Source organism: Myiozetetes cayanensis, unplaced genomic scaffold, assembly GCF_022539395.1.
Source record: "Myiozetetes cayanensis isolate MyiCay16 unplaced genomic scaffold, myiCay2020 scf2-11, whole genome shotgun sequence".
In the NCBI taxonomy this organism is placed as follows: domain Eukaryota; kingdom Metazoa; phylum Chordata; class Aves; order Passeriformes; family Tyrannidae; genus Myiozetetes; species Myiozetetes cayanensis.
Genome location: NW_026087411.1, coordinates 79,237,258 through 79,259,078, shown reverse-complemented (window position 1 = coordinate 79,259,078; position 21,821 = coordinate 79,237,258). Strand labels below are relative to the sequence as shown.

The window sequence follows — 21,821 nt, the reverse complement described above, 5'->3', positions numbered from 1 at the left end:
GTGCCTCTAATACACTTGAGCCACAAGCATAGGACCAGCTGCTGGGGCCAGAGCAAGGTTAGTCTGAAGTAACAACTGCTGTTGTGGCTGTCTGGTCCTCAGCACCAAATGGTTTGCAGAGATTGTGCTAATTGCAGATGTTGACACTGGCCCGTGTTGAAATAGTCTGTAAAATGTCTTTAAAGAGTCTTTAAATTGTTGAGCCAAAATTGCACAATTATGCAGGCTCTGCATGCATACTAAAAACCTGGAGAAATCCTACCTGTAGTTTTCTGCTCTCTCTGGAAGTATTTGTGAATTTATGATGCCTGTGAATTTGTCAACAATAGCCTTGTACCTGTTACAGCATGGAAACTGGCTTTCTGCAGCTGCAAAGCTGCAACTTCCACCTCCATCTCTACTGCACATAGTGTATGGTTGAACTCTGTAAAATTGTCCACCTTTAGCTGATAATCTCTTCAGGAGGAATTGTTACTGTCACTGCTTTGTGCACCAAGTTTTATCACTGACTTCTGAAATTTGTAGAGACAAACCTGGCTATGGCACCTTCTCTTGTTTCTTCTAATTTCCAGAACTATATTCTTCTTCTCCTCTCTCTCCTCTCTACCTGCAAGTGCAGAAGAGCTGGTTCTTGAGTGATTTATCAGGAAGCACAGAGGGAAATGTCTGTGACTCTAAGCACACTAAAGCAAACATGCTTCTGCTCCAGGAAGGGCCCCAAAAGCTTCTCATCCTCCAATTTGTGGAAAAAGAAGTCCTGTAGATTTTTATTCTCTTGATGAAAGTCTTGGTATAATTAGTGAGCTTAAGGGTATTGACTTTTTAAAATGTGAATGCAGAAGACATATTAAGAAGCCTCATTAGCTGTGCTACTAGAATGAAACTTAAGACTTCACAATGTCCTTTGCAGGATTATTTTGGTACCTGTTCCACAGACCTTCTCAAAGCATATCCCACAGTTGATGCTGAGTCTCTTTACACCGTACCTTTGTACACACACTGACAGTGTGGATGTCATCCTGCAGCTACTTGCCAGGTAGCATAGTATAATCTTCATTTCACTGGTAAGAGTGACTTGTCTGAGGTCACAGTGGAAAAAAATAATAATCTTGATCTCATCGTGATTCTCAGTGGAGTTCCCTCTGTCTGACAGCTTAAATCAAAGGGATAAAAATCTAATCAGTGGGAAACTGGTGTAGCTTGTCAGCTGTTATCCCTGCATTCACTGTGCCTTTTGAGCTTACTTGATTGCCTTTTAGGGACATGGTTTTTAAATTTAATTAACGTGCTATTACTCTTTCCTCTTTCTGACATGGAAAAGCTTGAATAAACTGTGTATTGACTAACTGAACCAGTTACAGCAAGGCATTGCACTCATCCAGTGGTGTGCTCACTGGTGTGTGCAAAAGCTGAGGATGAACTTGGGGCCCACTGGGCCACTACACCTGGGGAAAATGCCACCTCCAGCCGTGAGCATGAGACCTGAAAGCAAAAGTGGCTCTCTTGTTCATGTTCCAAAGCAAAGTTGCCTCTGCCTCCAGCACTTGCTATGTACCTCACAAACACATGTTTTCTGTATACATGTATGTGTGCATGTCTCTACACATTGTATTCATTTATAGCTGTGTAGATACATTTACCTGTGCTGGGTCTGGCTGGGGTGGAGTTGTCTTTCTTCTCAGCATCCACTGTGGTGCTGTGCTTTGGGTATGTGGTGTGTTTTTATCACATGGGTGTTTTGGCGATGTGCTTGCATGGCTGGCCTCAAGGTTTTCTTCTTCCCATTCTGCCCCCCACCCCCAGCAGTCCATTCATAGAATGATTTGGGTTGGAAGGAAGCTTAAATATCGTCTAGTTCCGACCGCCCTGCCATGGGGCTATATGTATTGTATGTGTGAATATATATGGGTCCAGTGGAGTGCCACGAAGATGATTAGGGGTCTGGAATATAAGAGACTGCGGGACCTGGGCCTGTTTGATGAGAGGGAATCTCATTAATGCATATTAAATATCTCAAAGGCAGGTGCCAAGAAGATGGTGCCAGACTCTTTTGGTGGTGGCCAGCGACAGGATGAGGAGAACACGGGCAGAACAGGCTGGAACAGGCTGTCTGGGGGAGTCTCCCTCTCTGGAGACATTCAAAACCTACCTGGATGAGTTCCTGTGCAACCTGCTCTAGGTGACCCTGCCTTGGCAGGGGGTTGGACTGGGCGATCTCCAGAAGTCCCTTCCAACCCTAACAATTCTGTGATTCTGTGATACTGAGGTACGTGTACATAAGCACGGTATGTATGTGGCTTTATACATCCATATGTATGATATTTACGCGTACCTACATACAGCCATAGCTGCAGACGTGCACGTACACGGTTTTTGTGTGCACCTAGATGTTTACGTACACATAGACGTGCATTCCTGGGCACCTACAGACGTGCGTTTGGTACACCCGCAGGCACGAGTGTTTTGCGTGCACACTGACACACAAATTCCGTGCGAACAGGCGTTTCTCCAGGAGCACCTCGGCGCTGTGTATGGACGCACATCCCCGCGGCCCTCTCAGGGCTCTGCCGGCAGGCCGGGCCCCGTCCCCATGGCAACCCCCGGCGCTGGAGCTCGGCCGCGGCCGCCTCCGCCGCCCGGGGAGCGGCGACCCTGGCCCCGCGGGGAGGAACGCTGAAGTAAATGTAACCCCGCTGAGGTTTGTGCTTGCCCAGCATGTCCAGCCAGCTGACCGAAAGTGTCATCAAGGGAATAATCCGCCAAGTGGGACTGGAGTGCGCTGCCCGGGGACAAACCCTCTCTGAAACCTTGGTGGCGTTCATGGTAAGCGCGAATGAAGCGTTCAGGGGGGTGGCGGCAGATGAGGCTTTCAGGGGTGACCTGAGCTTTGGAATATCATGGGTTTCCAGTTGCCTGCACTGAGAAATTTTAAAGGGGCGTTCATCGGCGACATTCAGTATAGATCCTAAAAACCTGGAAAAGTATTTTATTCCTCTGAAAAGCCATGTATGTGAATGTAAAGCCCCAAGAAGGCTGCAGGTCCTGAGTCCTGGAAACGCTCTGAGCTCCAACTCAGAGCTCTTTGTTTTCTTCTACAGGCAGATAAACCATTGTTTTCTTTCTAAAGTGAAAAAGACAAGTGTTCCCAAGTTTTAATAAGGTTTCTCCCCACTTTCATAAATGAACCAAAAGGCCTGACGCATAGGTGAATGTTTATTGCAGCAGCTGTATTTATTCTTTGACATTTACGTCTTCCCTCTATGGCAAAGGATTATTTTGTTTGTTTCTCTGCTTAGACAGGGCCAGATAGTATAAATGGGCTGAATATTTAAAGTAGTGAGCTCAGATCCCATTTAAACTGAAAATGTAATGGAGTCAGTCTCAGTGTTGTCCTTGGTAGATAACTATAAGTATCTTGAAAAAATTATACACTTTGGCATCTCTTCAGAGGCACAGCACTGCTGCAGAATATATTCTGAATGTGTCTGCAAAGCTGTGTCTGAAGGAAGATGGTGCTAGGTTCATTTCTTTATTGGTGATCAGCTGTTGATAAACTTGTGTGGGAATGTAAATGGTTCACAGTAGTATTGTTAATCTGCCATTTTTCCCCCTAAAGGTGACACTGTGTCTTTAGAAAATACACTGGGCTCAAAAGCAGTATTGATCAATTAAGCAGGAAAATTTTAATGAGTAAAAAGTCTGTACAAGTGGCTGGCAAGACACCTGGTGTGGACACCAGCTGCAAACATGCAAAACACTGGATTTTTAATCCAAATGGTAAATGTTTATACTGATGCATATAACATCAAGTGTGAACTTTATAAACAACTATGATGGGTTTTCATAAAATGTTACTTAGGAAAATATTTTCCAGGTAATTTCTAAAAAAGTTGTGTTTAAATATTTCTCAAAGTTTGTCTCACAAATAGATTTTTTTTCACTTATGCCCAAGAAGTGAGGTTGAAACTGGCAATACATAAAATGAAGTGTTTGTTTCATTATCAAATATTTAAATGGGGAAAAAAATAGTAAAGAAATATTGAATGTAACTAAGACTTTTCAGAAAATAAAAGGTTAGTTGCAAAGAGGATATTTTGAGATGTAACTTAATATCTTTCTTTTGGCAATCTCAAGGTGAGAGCTGTTGTTTTAGATCCAAGAAATGGCTTTACTATGGATCAAATCCTTACAGAAAAAGATGTGCAAGATTTTATCCAGGTAATTCTGACATGGTGTTGAGTCAGTACTTAGCTAAGACTGTGACGTTATTTGCTACCTGTTCCTGTAACTTAAATGACATGATCACTTTCAAAATTTTAGTGCCACTTTATTCTCACGGTTCTGTAGCTAAAGACTGGACTATGTGTGTCCTCATGTAAATAAATGCCTTATGCTTATAAATGCCTTATATGGAGAGAATGGTAGTGAGGGGGCTCTACAGCTGCTGTGAAACCTGTAGCACAGTCACTGTCAGTTCAAAAGTTTCCCCAGAGATGAGAAAGAACTGACTTATCTGACTCTCTTCTTCAGCTCTGTGTTACCAGACTGCTTGACACAACAAATCCATCCCTGAGCACAATTAAGATGCAAGTTTACTTCGATATGAACTATGCCAACCGAGGTAATTTCGAAAATATGTTTCCATAGAAGTTGATGCTGAGTTTAGAATTTAATAACTCTCTCTGTGGGACTAGTAATGATTCTTGTTAAATGACTGCTGGCAGTAAAGCAAAATAAAAATCCCAGGAGAAATGTACTGCATAGGAGTATGATGTTTCAGTATGGATGAAGTAGAGAAAAACTGTACATTAGATTTGAGAGTACACTCTTCTCATCCTGTCTGAGAGATTTCCTGAATGTAATGTATTAGATTGCTTGAGAATAATTATGCTTTCAGGTGCAGTGGTTAGGTGCCTTCGGCAAGAAAAGCTTTCACTGCACCTGTGTGTCTGAAAGTACTCAGAACTCCTCTCATGTATCCAAAAGAAAACTCTATGTTTTATCAATATCCCTAATTGAGAGATATGAGTAATCTTGAACAATCAGTTGCAGTTTTAACCAAGTATGGTTTGGTCTTATCGGTGGTAATTTCATATGGTCTGAGAATGGGAATGTAGAAGAAAAATGAGATGGGGAAAATGCCTCTGCTGTAAATGTAACTTCAGATCTCAATGGGACAGTGAAGTCTGGCTGGGAAACAGAAGATGCAGAACAAGAGTAGGCATTAAAAAAACCCCAAAACATTTCTGTGGGGAGATCATGAAAATGTTTTCTTGTTAGCATGGATTAAAGCCAAAAATTAATAACACTGGCAATCTGCTTCTAAGTCCTCTGGACTCCATGAGCTCCATAAGTGCAGTAAGTTTCTGAGATCCTGAGCAGTGTTCAAATTTGAGCTTGTAACTTCAGGTGTGTATGAAATACATGTTGTGTGTATGTAAGGACCAGTTGCAATCAGAGGAGTCCAGAGTGTCAGAGACTTGCTGCCTAATTTGGCCTGGATAGTTCTCTGAACTCTTCTGACTCATGTTAAACATGCGAATTATGTTAATGGGTAACTCCACCAGTTTCATTTCTAACAGTATGGTACTATGAACACCTCTTCCACATATCTGTGCTTCAGTAATCTTAAATTGGTGCTCTGACTGGAAATAAAATGCACGCTCTGTATAAGCCAAATTGCAGAGAATATAGATAGCACTTTCTACGTGTCCTTCTTTCCTAGATGAATTACTCCGTGAGCAGCAGCGCATTCTGAAAGGAAAACTGGCTCCTGTGGTCAGAGATATCACAGATCGTTGTCCTCATCTGCAAGAAGAAATAGAGAAAATGTACCAAAATATTGTTAGCTATGCACTGCTGAGCTCTGGCCTGGGATCCCCTACAGATATTGAGAATGTCAGGGAGGTAACAGGTCAGTAAACTTCCAGCTCTAAAAATTGGGCTTTTCTCATTGAAAAATAAAATTTCACCTTCTCTCTGATCTTTAGATACAAATGTGGTAAACTGTCACTGCTGAGCCTTGAAGTGGAAATTTGTCAAGGATTTCCTACTTTCTGCAGTTGTTCAGGAGAGGGTATTTTTGCTTATTTAATGATTTTCTTTTCTGTTCCCTCATATTGATGTTTTTCTTCCCCTTTGTAATGGTTATAGCTGCCTTGCAGAGTGTATTCCCCCAGACAGAGATGACTGCTTTCATTTCACTCAATAAGAAGGACAAAGAACAAGAGCTGAAAGATCTTGCCATGCTAGTCACAGGAATTCGGTTGTACAACAAGGAGTGCATGAAAGGAGGAAGGAGCATTGATGACTGTAAGTAGACAATTGCTTTTAGGCTGTATATTCTCAGTTTTTCCTTCCTGGCCTTCTTCACTGGAGCTGCTCCAGTAATATTCCATCTCACCTGATAAACAGCTTTGACTCAGGGCCTGCAAACCTGAAGAAAAAGTACATATTTGCTACGATTATTGGGTTCCATGTAGACTACTGCTTTTTAGCTAAGAGGGAGCCCTAACGTGGTTGATGTGGGAAGATTATATGTATTAACATCATGCAACTAATCTACCTCATGGTAAGTTGTTCCCAGATCCCTTGCCATTAAGTGAATTAAATATGTAATGTTTGCTTTTTAAAGCAGTTAATTACAATCCATTTGCAAATTTCTGCTGAGTATGTGTGATGAGAATTGATAGAAGTTGCTGGGCCATTATCTGTATTCTGGTAATTAAGATTCCTAAAATGTTGTTGAAAATCTTTTGCATTTTGAATCTTTCTGCTTCTTTAATAAGCAAAAGATGTCAATGGCCATCCTGGATTTTTTTCAAAAGGTGTATTCAGGGTAGGGTGAGACTTTGATATTCCTTTTATTTTCTTTTGTTCCCATCAGCCACATTATTTCTGCAAAGTTTACAATAGTCAAATAAATGACTGGTCAGTGGCAATGTTTATGTGAACATCCATATAGTATTGCAGCTCAGTGTGGAGACTTCTTCATAAGAAAGGTCTGTAGCCCAGTTGTAGGGGAAAACTTTTTATTTTAAAAGACCAAAATTTTTGGAGTAAAGGCTACAGAACATACTTTGCCTGATAAGAAAATTGTGCTTTATTGAAAAGCAAAGCACTTGCTGAGCTTATGGCATTTTAAGTAAAGCAGTGTAAGCAGGAAAAAAATATACGTGCCATAACAGAGAAAGAAGTAAACAACTCTCTAGATTTTGGTGCTTTTTTTTTTTTTCCTCACATGCCAAGCAACACATTGATGGTTTTCTATTTTTATAATACATGCTTTACCACAAATGTCACCTTTCTGTGTTGTGGCTGTCTCTATTTTAGGTTCACTGGGCCTGGGTTACAGCATGAGGGAACCTTCAACTACTGTATTATCCAAAGGCACAATTCACAACGTGTTCTGGTTTTTCTCACTGTAGTATCTGTGGGGTTTGTAATAGATTAGTGTAGATAATATGATTGTTGATCCTGTTACATTTGTTAGGTCAGTATAAGATGAACTTCGTTGTTCTGACCTGTTTACATATCACTTTTGGATCGATGGAAAAAACACAGCATGAATGCTCTTAGGTTAGGAAATTAAATGGATCTGAAGTCTTAATTTCAGTGTTGGCAACAGTCTTGCTGGGGCAGGGCTCTGCTTTGGCTTTTTACCCTGCATCCAGAAAAGCAAATCAGCCAAGTGCTAAGCTCTCTTCACCTGTGGTTAAACTGCTTGTGATACCTTTGCAAATTTACTTCCCCTTCTAGCTTGGTTAAATCTAGCCTTTCTGTGCTCATGGGGTTTTGAGCGGACATACCTGAAGCCTTATTACTGCTCTGCTGCTCACCAATGTTGTTAGCATCAGAAGTTCAACACACACAACAAAGAGCTACACTTAAGTGTAGCTTGGCCTTCTTATTGTATTTCCTTGCACAGATATCTGCTTAAATAGCACAACACATCAAAACATTCAGTGTAATAGTTGCCTGCTGTCGATAATAAAATTGTAAAGAAAGAAATTATTTATCATATATTGTATATCAGCTAAAATATGTTTTATTCACCTGTGCCGTTTGGGGGAATCTGTGGGGTTTTTAAGTACTAACACTGAATTTTAACAACTGCATAGGCATAATTTTTTTGTGCAGTCTCCCTTCTCTTTTAATGATAATCTTTGACTCATTCTTAGGACATTTTTAGATCTCAAAATGCCCAGGAAATGGGAGGCCTGTTATTGTTATTAGTATTTTACAAATTAGGAAACTGAGAGTTGAAAATTCTGCAGATTGCCTGAAATCTATCAGGAAACCCATGTCAGTTGTAGCAACAGAACTGCATCTACTGTAAAGCAATTTTTTTCACACTCCTTGACTTGACTGTGATATTTCCATACCTGTAATTCTAAATATTTGAAACTACTTGATTAGTAAGATAGAGTAGCTGAATCTGGTATGTGAGTAGTTAGAAATGCATGAATATAAGGACAAAATTTAGAAATCAAAATTTTACCGCAAGACTACTATGCTCAAATACTGCACTTTAACCCTTTGGTAATGATTTCATTAATTCTTTTTTTATATATATCTCATATTTATTCTATATGAATAGTGCCAGCCATTCTGAATGAAGCCATTCCATCAGCTACACAGACTGTCGATGAAGGTCTTAATACCTGCCACATGCTAGCTCACAAGTACACAGCTCTGTTGGAATCCATGCAGGAAGACCCCCACAGATATATGCAGCTTAGTTCGTTTAAATTAAAAGAAGCACTTTTCAATGTGAGACAGTATGAGGCCTTCCTTTGCATCCTTCTGGTGAGATATCATCATGTTGTGTCCTGTGGGGTTTTATTGCAGTTGGAATGTATTCAAGTTACCTACTTGTACAGGACAGAAATATAAGAAAAATGATTCAGAAATAAATGAAATAAAATATGTCTCTAGATAAAGAGTCATAGAAGCATAGAACCATAGTTTAGGTCAGAAAATACCTTTAAAATCCTCTAGTCCAGCCATTAACCTGGCACTGCCAAGTCCTCCATTAAACCATGTCTGTAAGTGCGACATCTACACATCTTTTAATCACCTCCAGGGATGGGGACACAACCACTTCCCTGGGCAGCCTGTTCCAGTGCTTGACAACCCTTTCTGGGAAGAAATTTTCTTTGATATCCAACCTAAACCTCCCCTGGTGCCAATTGAGGCCATTTCCTGTCACCCTGTCACTTATTGCTTTGGGAGAAGAGACTGACCCCCACCTGGCTACAACCTCCTTTCAAGTAGTCATATGGAGTGAGAAGGTTCCCCCTTTTCTCCAGGCTGAACTCCTCAGCTCCCTCAGCCGCTTCTCATAAGACTTGGGTTCCAGATCCTTCACCAGCATCTTTGCCCTTCTCTGGACAAAATCCAGCACTTCAATGTCCTTCCTGAATTGAGGGACCCAGAGGAACACAGGATTCGAAGTGTGGCCTTACCAGGGCCAAGGGGACTATCAATTCCTAGTCCTGCTGGCCACACTCTTTCTGATACAAGTCAGGATGCCGCCTGGGCACGCTGCAGGCTCATGTTCAGCTCCTGTTGACCAGGAGCCCCAGGTCCTTTTCCACTGGGCAGCTTTCCAACCACTCTGCTCCCAGCCTGTAGCACTGCATGGGGTTGTTGGGATCCAGGTGTAGGACCCAGCATTTGGCTTTGTTGAAACTCATACCATTGGCCTCAGCCTATTGATCCAGCCTGCACAGATCCCTCTGCACGGCCGTCTTATCCTCCAGCAGATCGACACTCCCACCAACTTGGTGTCATCTGCAAATTTACTGAGGGTGCTCTTTACCCCCTCATCCAGATCTAAAGATATTAAACAGGGCTGGCCCCGGTGCTGAGCCAGCCACCAGCTGGATTTAACTCCATTCACCACCACTCTTCTTGTTTGCATATTGACACTCTGCCCCAAAAGGTATAAGAGAAAAAAATCTGCTTGATCAATCTATAAATCATGTCAGTTTTAGACTGCAGACAACCCCAAATTTTATTGAATCATCTTTGAACAATATAATTTAAATTCTTGTTTTGTTAAGGAAGAGCGTTCCTTTTGTCTTTTGAGAAACTGTGGGGTTTATTAGTTGTTATACTATAAAGCATTAAATTTTTTTTTTCAATTCTCTTCATTGTGAAAATGTAGAGAATTGTCTATAAAAAGTACTAATATACACGTTTGAGTGAAGTACCTGCTTTTATACCTGAGCATTTAAGGAAAAAATTACTCTGTGGAAAGTTGGAATGCATTTCATTCCTTAAAACAGTTGTCTGAAAATAGTTGAATTAAGAGATACATGTAAATACTTATTATTAAATGCTTGATTTTTTTTTATTTATAACTTTACCTAAAGTAAGTTCTCTTTCCAGTCTGATGCAATTACCAGTGCTCAAGAAGTTGAAACGTTGAGTGTTCAGTTTACAGCAACAATGATGCAACTCAAAAACACAGTTCAGGATAAGATTTCCATAGATTCCAAAGAAGTTTTTGTAAGTATTATGAATAGAAAACCCTTTTCTTCTTCATTATAAAAAATTATTAAAGCATTATAGAATAGTTTGCTGGTGTATTTTTGAATAGTTCGTGTTAAAAAAAGGCTACATCATTTTTTCCTTATTATAATAGCATCTGCAATTTTTGAAGGGGTAACTAAAGTAGCAGTCTCAAGGTAAGAAAAAAGAAAGGAATAAAAAGGGAGCAAAAGAACTAAATGGTATTTTGCTGTAAGTGTCTTTTATTTGTCAGTATTTGTAGATGTACAGAGATATTTTCCTTTTTTTGTATGTAAATATTCTCTCCCGTTCCTTGCAGAAACTGTAAGAACATAATGATTACAAAAACCAGCACATCAGAGTGTGCTCCTTTAAAGTGTGCTCCTTCAAATAGCAATCCCTGTGATTACAGTATGACTCATTGATACAATTTTTCTAAAGAAACCGGGTTTCTGTGATGGGGGTTTCAGCTTCTTTTCCCCTCCCAATAGCTTCTGAACCTGTTGGCAAGTTTTAATCACGTTTCTCAGACTCCAGAGATCTCAAAATATGTCATTTTCTGCAAGTTTTGTGGAAAAAAAGAGCAACTAAAGAGGCACAATTAGAGCCTTCCTAAGATCAAGTGTGAAATGGTTTGTGGGCTGTCTGGCCAGTGAGCAGCCAGTGAAGGCACCTGTGCACTACTGATGTTCTGCACTGTTTCACCCTGATTGGGAGCTACAAGCTATGGGAGGGAGGTATTTGGAGAAGGCCCTGTGAAAACCTGGGATTATTATGCTGGCATGATGTAAAGGAAATGGAAGAGAAATATGTCAGAAAACCGTCTTCCTTTAATTTGCTTTTCATGGAAGAGCTCATTATTTTGTATGATATGTTTATCATTTTAATTCCTTGTAGTTAGCTGCTGAACCAGTATGCAGTTCATACATAGGTTATTTTTCATCCTTCTGAGCTAATTATTATAAGGTAAATAAAAGTCTACTGTGGAGGAGGGAGGAAGACCATGGCCCCACACACACTCAGAGTATTTTTTACACTTCCCATAAGGGCATCTGAACTGGAAACTCATGGGAACGGCACTTTAACTGCAGTGCATCTCAGATGTGGTCTGACACTTCAGTTTATGTATGCTTGTGATTTTATAAACCAGATGTTCTCAACTGGAGAACAATTTCCCCTCTTGAACAGAATCTCAGAGCAGTTTTTCCTCTTCTACTGTTTCTTCATGGGGCTTAAGTGACTGATATATGTTAACCCTTTCCCCTAGAAGTTGTCTGGTGTTGTCTGCTGCCTCCCTAGATTTTTTTCCTCTCTTCTGTTTGGTTAGTTGTTTTTTCTTCTCTGCTGAAGACACAATATGTAATGACTTTTGATTTCAGGACTTTTTCAAGTAGAGATTTCTCTATTAATAGACCACTTTCACTGCTTTCTGTGTTTTTAGATGTGACAGGACACATTTTATGTCACTGTCATTGAAATCAACATTTGTATCTAAAGCTTATTGGCTTCTTCTGTATGTGTGTACACCCATATGTCAGCATTGCTGCTGGGAATAGCAGCTTCCACTTTTGCCCTGAACCCTCTGAAAAGGGCTCTGAAGAGGCCTGCACCCCTTTAGTCTGACACATATGATGGCCCAAGGGCTGTGGGACCAAGTCACTCTGAAGAAACAGGACAGACAAAATAAGAAAACCTGATAGTTTGTACATCTAGCTATGGGTTTACCTCATTTACTAATTAATCAGGTCCTTATTGCTGTATACCTTATTTTCAAAAAGTTATATAACTGTATGGCCAGTGAAGTGCTCTATTCCAAGCACGGTCTCAGTTACGTATTTGGGAAAGTCTTTGGAGTAAAATGTAGAAAAGCACCTTTCTGGCCTATGGGTTAACATGCTGGATGTACGTGCTTCAGACGTGCTTCTGATGGTAACTCCTCTTAAAGTGTCCAGGAGTTCCCCTGAAATTTCTGGTTGCTGAAGGCCTTTGAGATCAGCCTCTGCTTTGTTCACAGCAGAGGTTGTGCACAGCACTTGGGTTACACTGCATACATAAAATAAATCTGGATTTCAGATAATTTTCTTTATGTTCTAGCCTCTGTTTCTTGAACTTTCTAAACTCTGGACCGGCTTTCAGGATGAAATGCTACTGCTAAGCTTCCTCACAAGTATGACTAGCAATCTGCAACAGTTCTTGGAAATCCACTCACAGCTTTTTCCTGAGGAAGTGCTAACATCTCTTCTGGAAGGTGTGACCGTGAAAAGTGATGAGGAAAGGATAAGAGAAACCATGGGTATGGAAAGTTAATACTTTTTTATTTTCTTTCATTTTCCAAGATTTTGTTTTAATTTTCTTTACAGAAGGTGCTACATATTGATTTTTTAATATTCAGAATTTGCACAGTAAATTAAAATAAGCCTGCTAGTGTGTAGATTTATTTTTTGGTGTAGTGTAGCTTGGGATTTTATGTTTGCATATAAAATTAAAATATAGCTACTAGATACAAACATACCTTTCAAAAATGGTGGAATGATCAGAGAATATTTATACTTTTTTTAATTTCTTAAGTCTATTTATGGCTTTTTATACCTTTCAGAACTTCTGAAAGAGGGAGGGGGTGGTAAACAAGCTACTTTAATGGGGCTTTGGTTACCAGAAATGTTTATTTGTAAGATGGTATCCCTAGGAACCAGGTTTTACACCAGGGGATTTGTAATGCATGGGTGGTGAAAACAAAATAGAAGAATAAGATGTTACCTTCCTGTTGTTGTCCCCTGTTTTTAAAGAAAACTAACACTACTAAAGAAGGCTCCCACAGGACTGACTTTTTGAGTAGGTTCTCTTTAAAGGCAGGACTAATTTTGGTTTTTGGGATCTTGGCACTACAGGTCATCCTGTGAAAACCAGAGTAATCTGGTCATCCTGTAACATTACTATATTTTAAACACCTGATGTTTTGATACTGAAAATCCTTCCTTTGTTAAATCATTTCTTAGGAATCAGAGTGAATGTTTCTGACTTCAAGAACCAAGAATGGCTTTTTCCAGAGACAACTGATAATTTTGATCAGCTGCTAATCCAGTACCATAGTTTCTGTGCACATGCAATTGGTGTGAGAGGCCTCATCCTACCAGGTAGGCTTTGTAATTAGGCATTTTCCATACTACATATGTATACAAGTACTAGGGGAAACGCAAAGGCGTTCTGAATGCATCCTCTTACATCAAAGGTGGAGTACTGTATTTCCACATTTGTAATTTTCACTCCAGATAACTTATTTCCCCTGCTAAAGAATTTTTCTTTTTAAAATACACAAATAAAGTGCCCAAAACAGAAGGCAGGAGGGCTTCGAGAGAAAGATGGCATGAGCAAGCAGAGGCAGCAACAAGATGGGATGGATAAATGTTTCTTTCTGCTGTATAACCTACACTGCAGCTGAATACAGGTTTGCTTGCTGTTGTTAATGTGCTATAATCCAGGCATAGGAAAATGATCATTCCTTCTATTTTGTGTATGCCTGTGTTGCAAACACATCCATTCATGGCTACACCATATGTTTTTTAAATAGTCATGAGAAAGTACTAAAAATCTTCTCTGATAAGAATGCAAAAGTGCACTTGATTAGGCCAACTGATCACAGGAAATTTTTTGGTCTCTTCTAGGTTCATTTGTCTTGAAAGCGTGCCTTATTTCAGCTGCCTCAGTCCATGTGTTCTGTCTCCCTATCCTTTATAGAACCTATCTATGTAGAATTTTCTTAAGCCTACAGGGGGTCGAGAGGAAAGTATTGCCATTACTTGGCAGTATGAAAGAATAGATATTTTAATGACAATGTAAATTACTTACTTAGTACTGCATATGAGAGCAACTGTCCTGAGTTGGACTGAAGGTCTCTCTAGCCCTGTATCTGATCACTGGATGCAGGCAGTGATGACCCCTTGAAGTTTATGAGAAATGAAGTAGGAATGATCCTTCCTTAATTATATCCTTCCCTGTTCTAGCAGTTAATGGTTATGGGATTTCCTCAGAAAAATGTTGAGTCTGTAACCTTCTGTTGAATAATCCTTCATACAGGTTTTTCATTTATCTAATTGATTTTTGAATCCATCTCAAGTTTTCCATGGGATATTTTTATCATCAAGAGCCCCACGATTTATAATTATATATGCTATGAAAAAGTACCTCTTTTTGAGATGGTTTTAAGCTCTGGCTTGATAATTTCATCAAGACCTCATAGTCTTTCTATTAGGAAAATTAGCAAATAGTAATTTTATATTGCACACAATTCATGGTTTTATTACTTCATATCATATTACTTATTTTTAGTTGTTTCTTTTTAATGTCTTTCTTTAACCTCTACTCCTGTGAAAGGTATTCCAAGCCTCTGATCACTCCCAACTCCCTTTTATTTGTTTTGCTGTGTTGGAGCAAATATATAATTACAAGTGTAGCATACAGGTTGTTAAAATGCTGGCTTTCTTCTCCTCCTCTGTTTGCATCCTAATAATTCATTACCTTTTTTTTTTTTTTTTTGTGCTTTTTTGACTGCAGCTGAGTAGTGTCATTTAGGATTTTCAAGGCACTGTCTATAATGATTCTAAGTCTTTCCTGGGCAATGATGTCTGAAACAGAGCCTACCACTGTCCTTGAACTCAATTTGTGCTTCCCTATATAAGTTATTTGGCCTTTGTTGACACTTCACTTTCTCTGTTAATTTATTGTTCAGCTTCTCAACTGCTTTATCTGCTTCTTCAGTTAATTTCAGTGTTATGCCCTCTGGTATAGATGCACTGCTGATCTACAATCAGGTATTTTCTGAAAATTATAGGGGAAACATTTGTGGGTATAGACTAGTTTCCTATGCCTTTGCTATAGATACTTTATCTTTTGTTTTTCTGAGACATGCAGTAAGGCATAATAGATGTGAACTGATCAAAAGCAGTTACAGTGACCTAAAAAATATTAAGAAAACTTTCTTTCAGCGCTTATTCTGATTTCAGAAAAAGAAGTTGAAACTGACTTGAGGGAAACACAGAATCTTGATTAAAAATGTCTTTTGTATTTGATATCATTATGTGCAGTATTTTATTTGGTGGGATTTATTTTGGGCTAGTTTCTTCCTCTTTTTTTAGGAAATCCTGCTATTGGAATTTTGAAGCACAAGGCGAAATATTATGTTTTCAGTTCCAAAGAAGCTGCATACAGCTTTGCTCAAGATCCAGATAAGTTCATTCAGTTGAATGTAGAAAAAGCAAAAGAATATGCAGAGCTAATTCAATTGCTTGAGCTCCATCATCACTTTGAATACCTTTTTCCACGTGCACAGGTACACGCTGCCCATGCCTCTTGCTGAACAGCTGTTGGGGTCACTTGTTACTCTGTCCTTTCTAGAACATAAAGAGAACAGAAGATACACATCTTTAGGAAAAAAAGTAAAATCATCTGCCTATCTAACAGAATTTCTGAGGGTCCATCTTTTCCAGGTCTTCAGAGCTCTGAAGAAATATTTTCACTTAATGTCATTCTCACCTTATCTCTTCATAGGAGAATATGTACATCCAAAGGATTGTGGCAGCGATGAAGCTGTCAGTTCATAGCTTAGGAAGGTCTTGTGTCTGATGTTTCTTCTCCTCATTTTTGCAAAAGCTTAAGGGGGGCAGTAAATAAATGCAACTGAAGATAAGTGAGATACCATATTAACTGGAGATTTAGCTTAGCAGTCCATCAGTGTGTTCTGGATGAGGGTATAGTGGTATCTGAGGAAAGGAGTTATGGAATATATTACAAAATAAAAGGGGACTCATTAATAATGAATGTGGCAGTGCTATTGTGTGAAAGCCAAAGACTTGATTTGGATTCACAGACATTGTCTGTGATCCACTGTGAATGTTGGGTCCCTAGCAGTGGAAAGAATGTGGTCTTGAATTGGCCCTTAGTGTGAAAGATATAGTTTATATCCTGGCTCTAGCAGAGATGTAGGCACTTCTCCCAATTATGGTTTGTGATATTTAGTCCATTCATAAAGACAAACTGAAGTGCCTGCATCATAAAATACTAGGGGTGGTGGTTGGACACCTTTTTACCAAAATCCAGTGATTATTCACTCACTCAGGATGTGGGAGTCTGAAATTTAGCTATTGCCTCTGCCTAAAGGGTTTTCTGTCAGAAATTAAATCCATCAAATACTTAATGATTTCTTCTTTTTTTAGTGGGGGCAAGGGGAACAAAAGTATTCTAGAATGTAAAAATCTTTATCCAGTTGTGGTTTGGAGATCTCTATTTGCTTTTAAAAAGTAGCATATCCATATGCTATTTCTCTTAGATGTCTGTATTCTTCTCATATTAATGCCTTGCTTGGTTTTGCTTGTGGTGTGTTTTTTTTTCATCCAGGCCAGAATTGCAGACAAATGTTTGATGAAACCAACAGCAAAATGCAACAGTAGTACTCAAACTGATACTCATATCTTGCCTCCAACTATTGTGAGATCCTATGAATGGAATGAATGGGAACTGAGAAGAAAAGCTTTAAAATTGGTTTGTATTACCAGATTTCATTATTGTATGACAAAGCTGAGAGTAAATTATTCAAAAATTTTGTTCTTTGAAACTTCAATCCAACCTTTTATTCAAAGACTTTGTTACAAGCAGCTCAATATTTTTTTCCAGGTAATTTTTCTCCTTATTTCTAGACTTTCTTCTTCTCTCACTTTTTACATATTTTTCCCCATTTTTGACCAGTGCTTCCATTGTTATATGTATTAATTCCAAATTTTTCAGTTGCCTTCTTTATGTAATAAGAGTTTGTTGTTTAGCATTGAATATAAAAGTTGGTTTTCTGCACTCAATTAAACAGGTTGAAGATACTAACATATAATTCCTTCGTAAGAAAAAAATAATAATGGTTTCACAAAGGTTTGGGTCATGCAAAACTTTATTGCAAGTCGAATAATTTATATTAATATTTATCACCATGAAATAAGAGGAGGAAAAATGCAGTAATTGGCAGTCAGAATGATAAGGAATACGTTTGGATATGTTTGACCCTGCAGAAGCTTTCTTTGAGCTAATTTTTCCATCCTTGAAAGGTATCAAAGCATGGGGCCTCTTTTTAGATTTTTGTTAGATTATTTTGGTAATGAAATACTTTATATTTTATCCTTGTTCTCTACGTTCACCAAAAGCAATTCTTTTATTGAAAAAAAAATTTTAAACAATTATTCTTTCATGTAGGACCAGAGAGGTAAGAAACAGAACCAGAAGGTTTTCTGCTGTATATATAAGCCAGAGGAAATGTCTGTTATACTATTATGATGATTTTCTGATGGATTGGAAATCGCAATCCATCCACAGAAGGTTGACTACATACATAAATAAAAGCTTTTAAATCAGCAGCATAAATTTCAAAAGCTTCTATCTAGGGTTTGCTAGCACACACATTTGTCAAGGTATAGCACCTGATTTTCACAATTCAGTCAGAATGAACTTGTAAGTACAGGGAGTATTGCAGTTCCCAATATCAACTGGACAAAGATACTGCAGGGTTCTTTTTTTCCCTTCTCTGAACAGATGCACTATGGAGGCCTGTGGTCTGCTGGGCAGCCTGTTTCCTTTCTGGTTTGGTTTTGTTTGGTTTTGTTTTGTTTTTGCCATGAAATCTCTAACATTATATAAGGAAACCAAAATTTTGGACTGAGGAGTCTTCCCATTGTTGTCAGTGGTTTCTCTTTAGCATAAGCAGAAGTGAACGTTTCCCAACACTTAATCATGAAGATCATTCACAAACAAATTAGTCTGAAATATTTAGAGAAAATGCTTTCAAGTACTAAGGGTGTTTTAGCCTCAGCTGTCCACATGAGAGATTAGTGATGTGGAGCTGAAATAAAAAATCCCAGATGCCTGTGAAAGTGTTTTGTCTACAGTAATTGGTAATATGGAGGTGATAAAACATTTAGAACCAAAATGCTAAATGAACAGAAATAGTTTACCAGTGCATCAGTGAATTTGATACTTTAGGGGAGCATTGGACATATTTCCTGGTTTTGTTAGAGGATGAGCTCAGATGCCTTTGGGGATTTTTCCTGTTGTTCATACTTAGCAAGAAAAGTCGTAGTGGTATGAAATGTTAAACTATTACTTTGTTAATACACCTGTATGCTGTTAGAAGTAAAATTTTCAGCTCACATTTGTTTCTCTGTGCGAGCACAATTCCTTGCAATAGCATACATTCAATTTTCAAGAGAGGTAAACTTAGTAGAGGACCCGTATCTCATGCCTGCTCTTGTTTTAATTGTCATTAAAATCTTCAGAAAAAAAGACTTAATATATTGTCTTTCTTCACATGCCATCCTACTGTTACTTTCTGTATTTTCCTTGATGATTCCGTACATAAGATTCAGTTGTAGATTAAGGTACCAGAGTGTGTCTACAGACAAGTGTTTCACCTTCCATTCCAGCTGACAGAGATATCGCTAGTGGAATCTGGAGAATATTTTGACTTGCCCTGATGCAAACACCAAATCTGACCAACTTTATCACTCTCCAGCTTCCACTTATTCCAGTCTCCACTGACTGGAATGGGCTCCAGGGACTTACTCACTTACATGTAGGGGTCTGAATCCCACCACCTGAGACTGTATTTTGTATATTTCAATGACAATATAGTGTCATATGATTTAAAGTGTTTTATATTGTTGCTGACATAGAAGGCTGAGTGGAATAAGGAACATGTTGTTGTTTCAAGTGCTGGCTTTGTAATATTAACAGTTTGTGAGAATTGGTTTTGTGATTGTATCTGCAGCAATTCCTGTGACTAAACAGAGCTTTAATCATAAATTAACTTAACTTTTGCCCCTTGTGATGTGGTTAGTGAGCAATGTCATGAAAGAAGGCATTTTTCCCTTTTATCTAATGCTTTGTGACACCAACCTGTAAACCTCATTACATTTTGTAGAAACCAGACAGATACTGGAAGAGCTTACCGTAAAAATATTTTATTTAAACAGAACAAAGCCTTCAGCACTTAACAAAATTTTCCAGGGCAATGACCAGAGGAAAATAGGAAACTGTTAAGAGACTCACTTAAAAGTTGTGTGGGCTACATACAGTGCTGTTCACGCATCCTGTTAGTTCAGGAGTTACCAAATCACAGTCACAAATGTGTATTGACAGAAGGACAAAATGGGCCATGGTCCAGGTTTGTGAAGCCTGTAGATGTAAAACAGACAAACACACCTAAGTATTTACTAGTGCTAAAATGTTCAAACACAATTCTGCTTAATCAATCCTTTTTCTGTCTTTAGGCCAATTTGCGTCGCAAATTAACTCACTCCATGCAGACTGATCTCAGCCATATGAAAAGAGAGAACTTCACCCAGGTGTACTTGCTAAAAGAGGTGGGCACCCAGACTAAACGTGACAACTCCAGCAATGTACCCAGACCACAGATTTTCTTGAAAGGTCTCCGAGGACAATCCTCTCCTACTACTCATATGGTCAAAGTAGACTTAACAAGAGCAGTAGATGAAACCTAAGTGGAAATAAGAAACCTGAAGAGACGTATTGAATGTGTATATAAAAATCCCTGAATATATCTGAATTCAGGTATTAAAGATGCTGCTGTGTCTGTTGATTCCAGGAGCAGTAATCTTATCTATTGTGGCTTCTGACTGGCCTTAGGTGATAGAAATGATAAGCCTGAAGCACACAGATTTCAAACAGCTATTTTGGATCAAGATGTTCCCAAGGACTTTGACCTAAACTAACATTTAAATGTGCAGTGTGTGTTCTGGGATTTTCTTCAAGATTTAATACAACTTTTGGTTGTTGAAACGCTGTTGTTAAGTGAAATAAGAGAGTCACCCAATTTGTCACAGCTCTAGCCTTAGAGCAGAATTGTCAGGAAGGTAAAACGAGCAAAATAAAACCAGTCTGGGTCCTTGGGCCTGCGCATTTGTGCTGGTGTTAACCCGACCCAATGAGTGTAACCCATTGCAGGGACGTTGAGAAAAGGGAATCTGTTTTGGATTACTCTGGCAGCCCTTTGGATCTCTAGTAATTTCTGTATTTGTTGGCTAAACAGTGTGCTGGGAAGCACACTGCAAACCATAGGAACTTCAGGGCACCTTTTCCAAAGCTCTGTTTTGTTTGTGTTTGAAAAACTAAAGCAAAACAGGAAAAGGTTTTTAGCTTTATGTAACTGTGTCAGGGAAATATGTGCCAGGTCTGATCAATGCAACTGGCAGCCAGTATTTCTGTGTGTGAAAAGCCGCATCATTTGAGCTATAAAATGAAACATCTTCTCAAATGGAAGCAGGGGATACTTCAAATCAGAGATTCTTTTCATGACAACAAAGAGGTCCACAAGTTGCTATCTGCAAAATGTCCGGGTGCACAACTGTGATTGCATAGGGTGTGCTAAGGTTTCTAAACCTCCTTTTGTGTGTGTGTGTGTGTGCGCAGTGTGGTGCAGCATGGTTTCCTGGTCATTGTTACACAAGCCTGTGACAATGAAGCTCGAAGATTCAAGCTGCTGAGTGATTTTTCTGGGGCATTGTGCTTCCAAGGTATCTGGCTTCACTTTTAAAAGTTACACAACTGGGATAAATCCACAAAGCAGTATTAAAAAAAAACAACAAAGGAGCTGGAGGAGAGCACTCAGAAAGAACTTTGCTAAATTGTTTTTCACTGGGTGATTTTATCTTTTGGGAAAATAAACTGAACAGTAGCAGCCAGATGTGCTGCTCTTCCATGTTTTTAAATTATGAGCTGGCACCAATGATTAGATTTATTAATAAAAACATGAATGCAATTACCACCTGCAGCTTTTTTTTTAAAAAAAAAGAAAGGAAAAATACCCTATTGCTGCTTTATTAAACACTTTCTTTTGCTGTGATCTCTCTGTATTTTGACCATCATTCACTTTGAAGCTTTTCAGTTACAGGTTTTACCAACAAACTGGTATTTCATTTTTTTTATCTCAGTTATACAGGCTGCCCAGGGAGATGGTGGAGTCTCCCTCTCTGGAGACATTTAAACCCCACATGGGTGTATTCCTGTGTCACCCGCTCCAGGTGACCCTTCCTTGGGAGGGGGTTTGGACTGGGTGACCTCCAGAGGTCCCTTCCAACACTAAAGATTCCGTGATTTCAAGGGTCAATAAATACATTTTATTTATTAGAAAAATGATGAGTGAAAATTCCTTTTATACTTCTTTGTTCTTTTCCATTGGGGAAATTTTACTGCAGCGTTGTAAAGTGCTGGGGAATACAATTCTAACCCCCATCGCAGTTCCGGAGCGCCAGAAA

At 39.0% G+C, this 21,821-nt stretch overlaps 1 protein-coding gene across 2 annotated transcripts; it reads left to right on the top strand.

The window, feature by feature from the left end:
* The first annotated feature begins 2,633 nt into the window (after positions 1-2,633).
* CFAP206 (cilia and flagella associated protein 206) lies at positions 2,634-21,660 on the top strand. Of its 2 annotated transcripts, XM_050316633.1 has the most exons (12): positions 2,634-2,823; positions 4,135-4,218; positions 4,531-4,621; positions 5,726-5,914; positions 6,154-6,312; positions 8,600-8,808; positions 10,396-10,515; positions 12,613-12,811; positions 13,515-13,652; positions 15,651-15,844; positions 16,909-17,052; positions 19,818-21,660. In XM_050316633.1, the coding sequence occupies exons 1-12, from the start codon at positions 2,716-2,718 to the stop codon at positions 20,046-20,048; spliced, it is 1,866 nt and encodes a 621-aa protein (XP_050172590.1). In that variant the 5' UTR covers positions 2,634-2,715; the 3' UTR covers positions 20,049-21,660. The 2 variants fall into 2 exon arrangements, with proteins under 2 accessions (XP_050172590.1, XP_050172591.1); XM_050316634.1 differs by lacking the exon at positions 4,135-4,218.
* Positions 21,661-21,821: the final 161 nt, after the last annotated feature.

Bases quoted from the DNA above. Each gene is read 5' to 3' on its own strand.
- CFAP206 (XM_050316633.1), top strand. From the start codon at position 2,716: ATGTCCAGCCAGCTGACCGAAAGTGTCATCAAGGGAATAATCCGCCAA. The intron at 10,516-12,612 runs GTAAGTATTATG...TTTATGTTCTAG, and splicing joins TAGATTCCAAAGAAGTTTTT to CCTCTGTTTCTTGAACTTTC. The intron at 12,812-13,514 runs GTATGGAAAGTT...ATCATTTCTTAG, and splicing joins AAGGATAAGAGAAACCATGG to GAATCAGAGTGAATGTTTCT.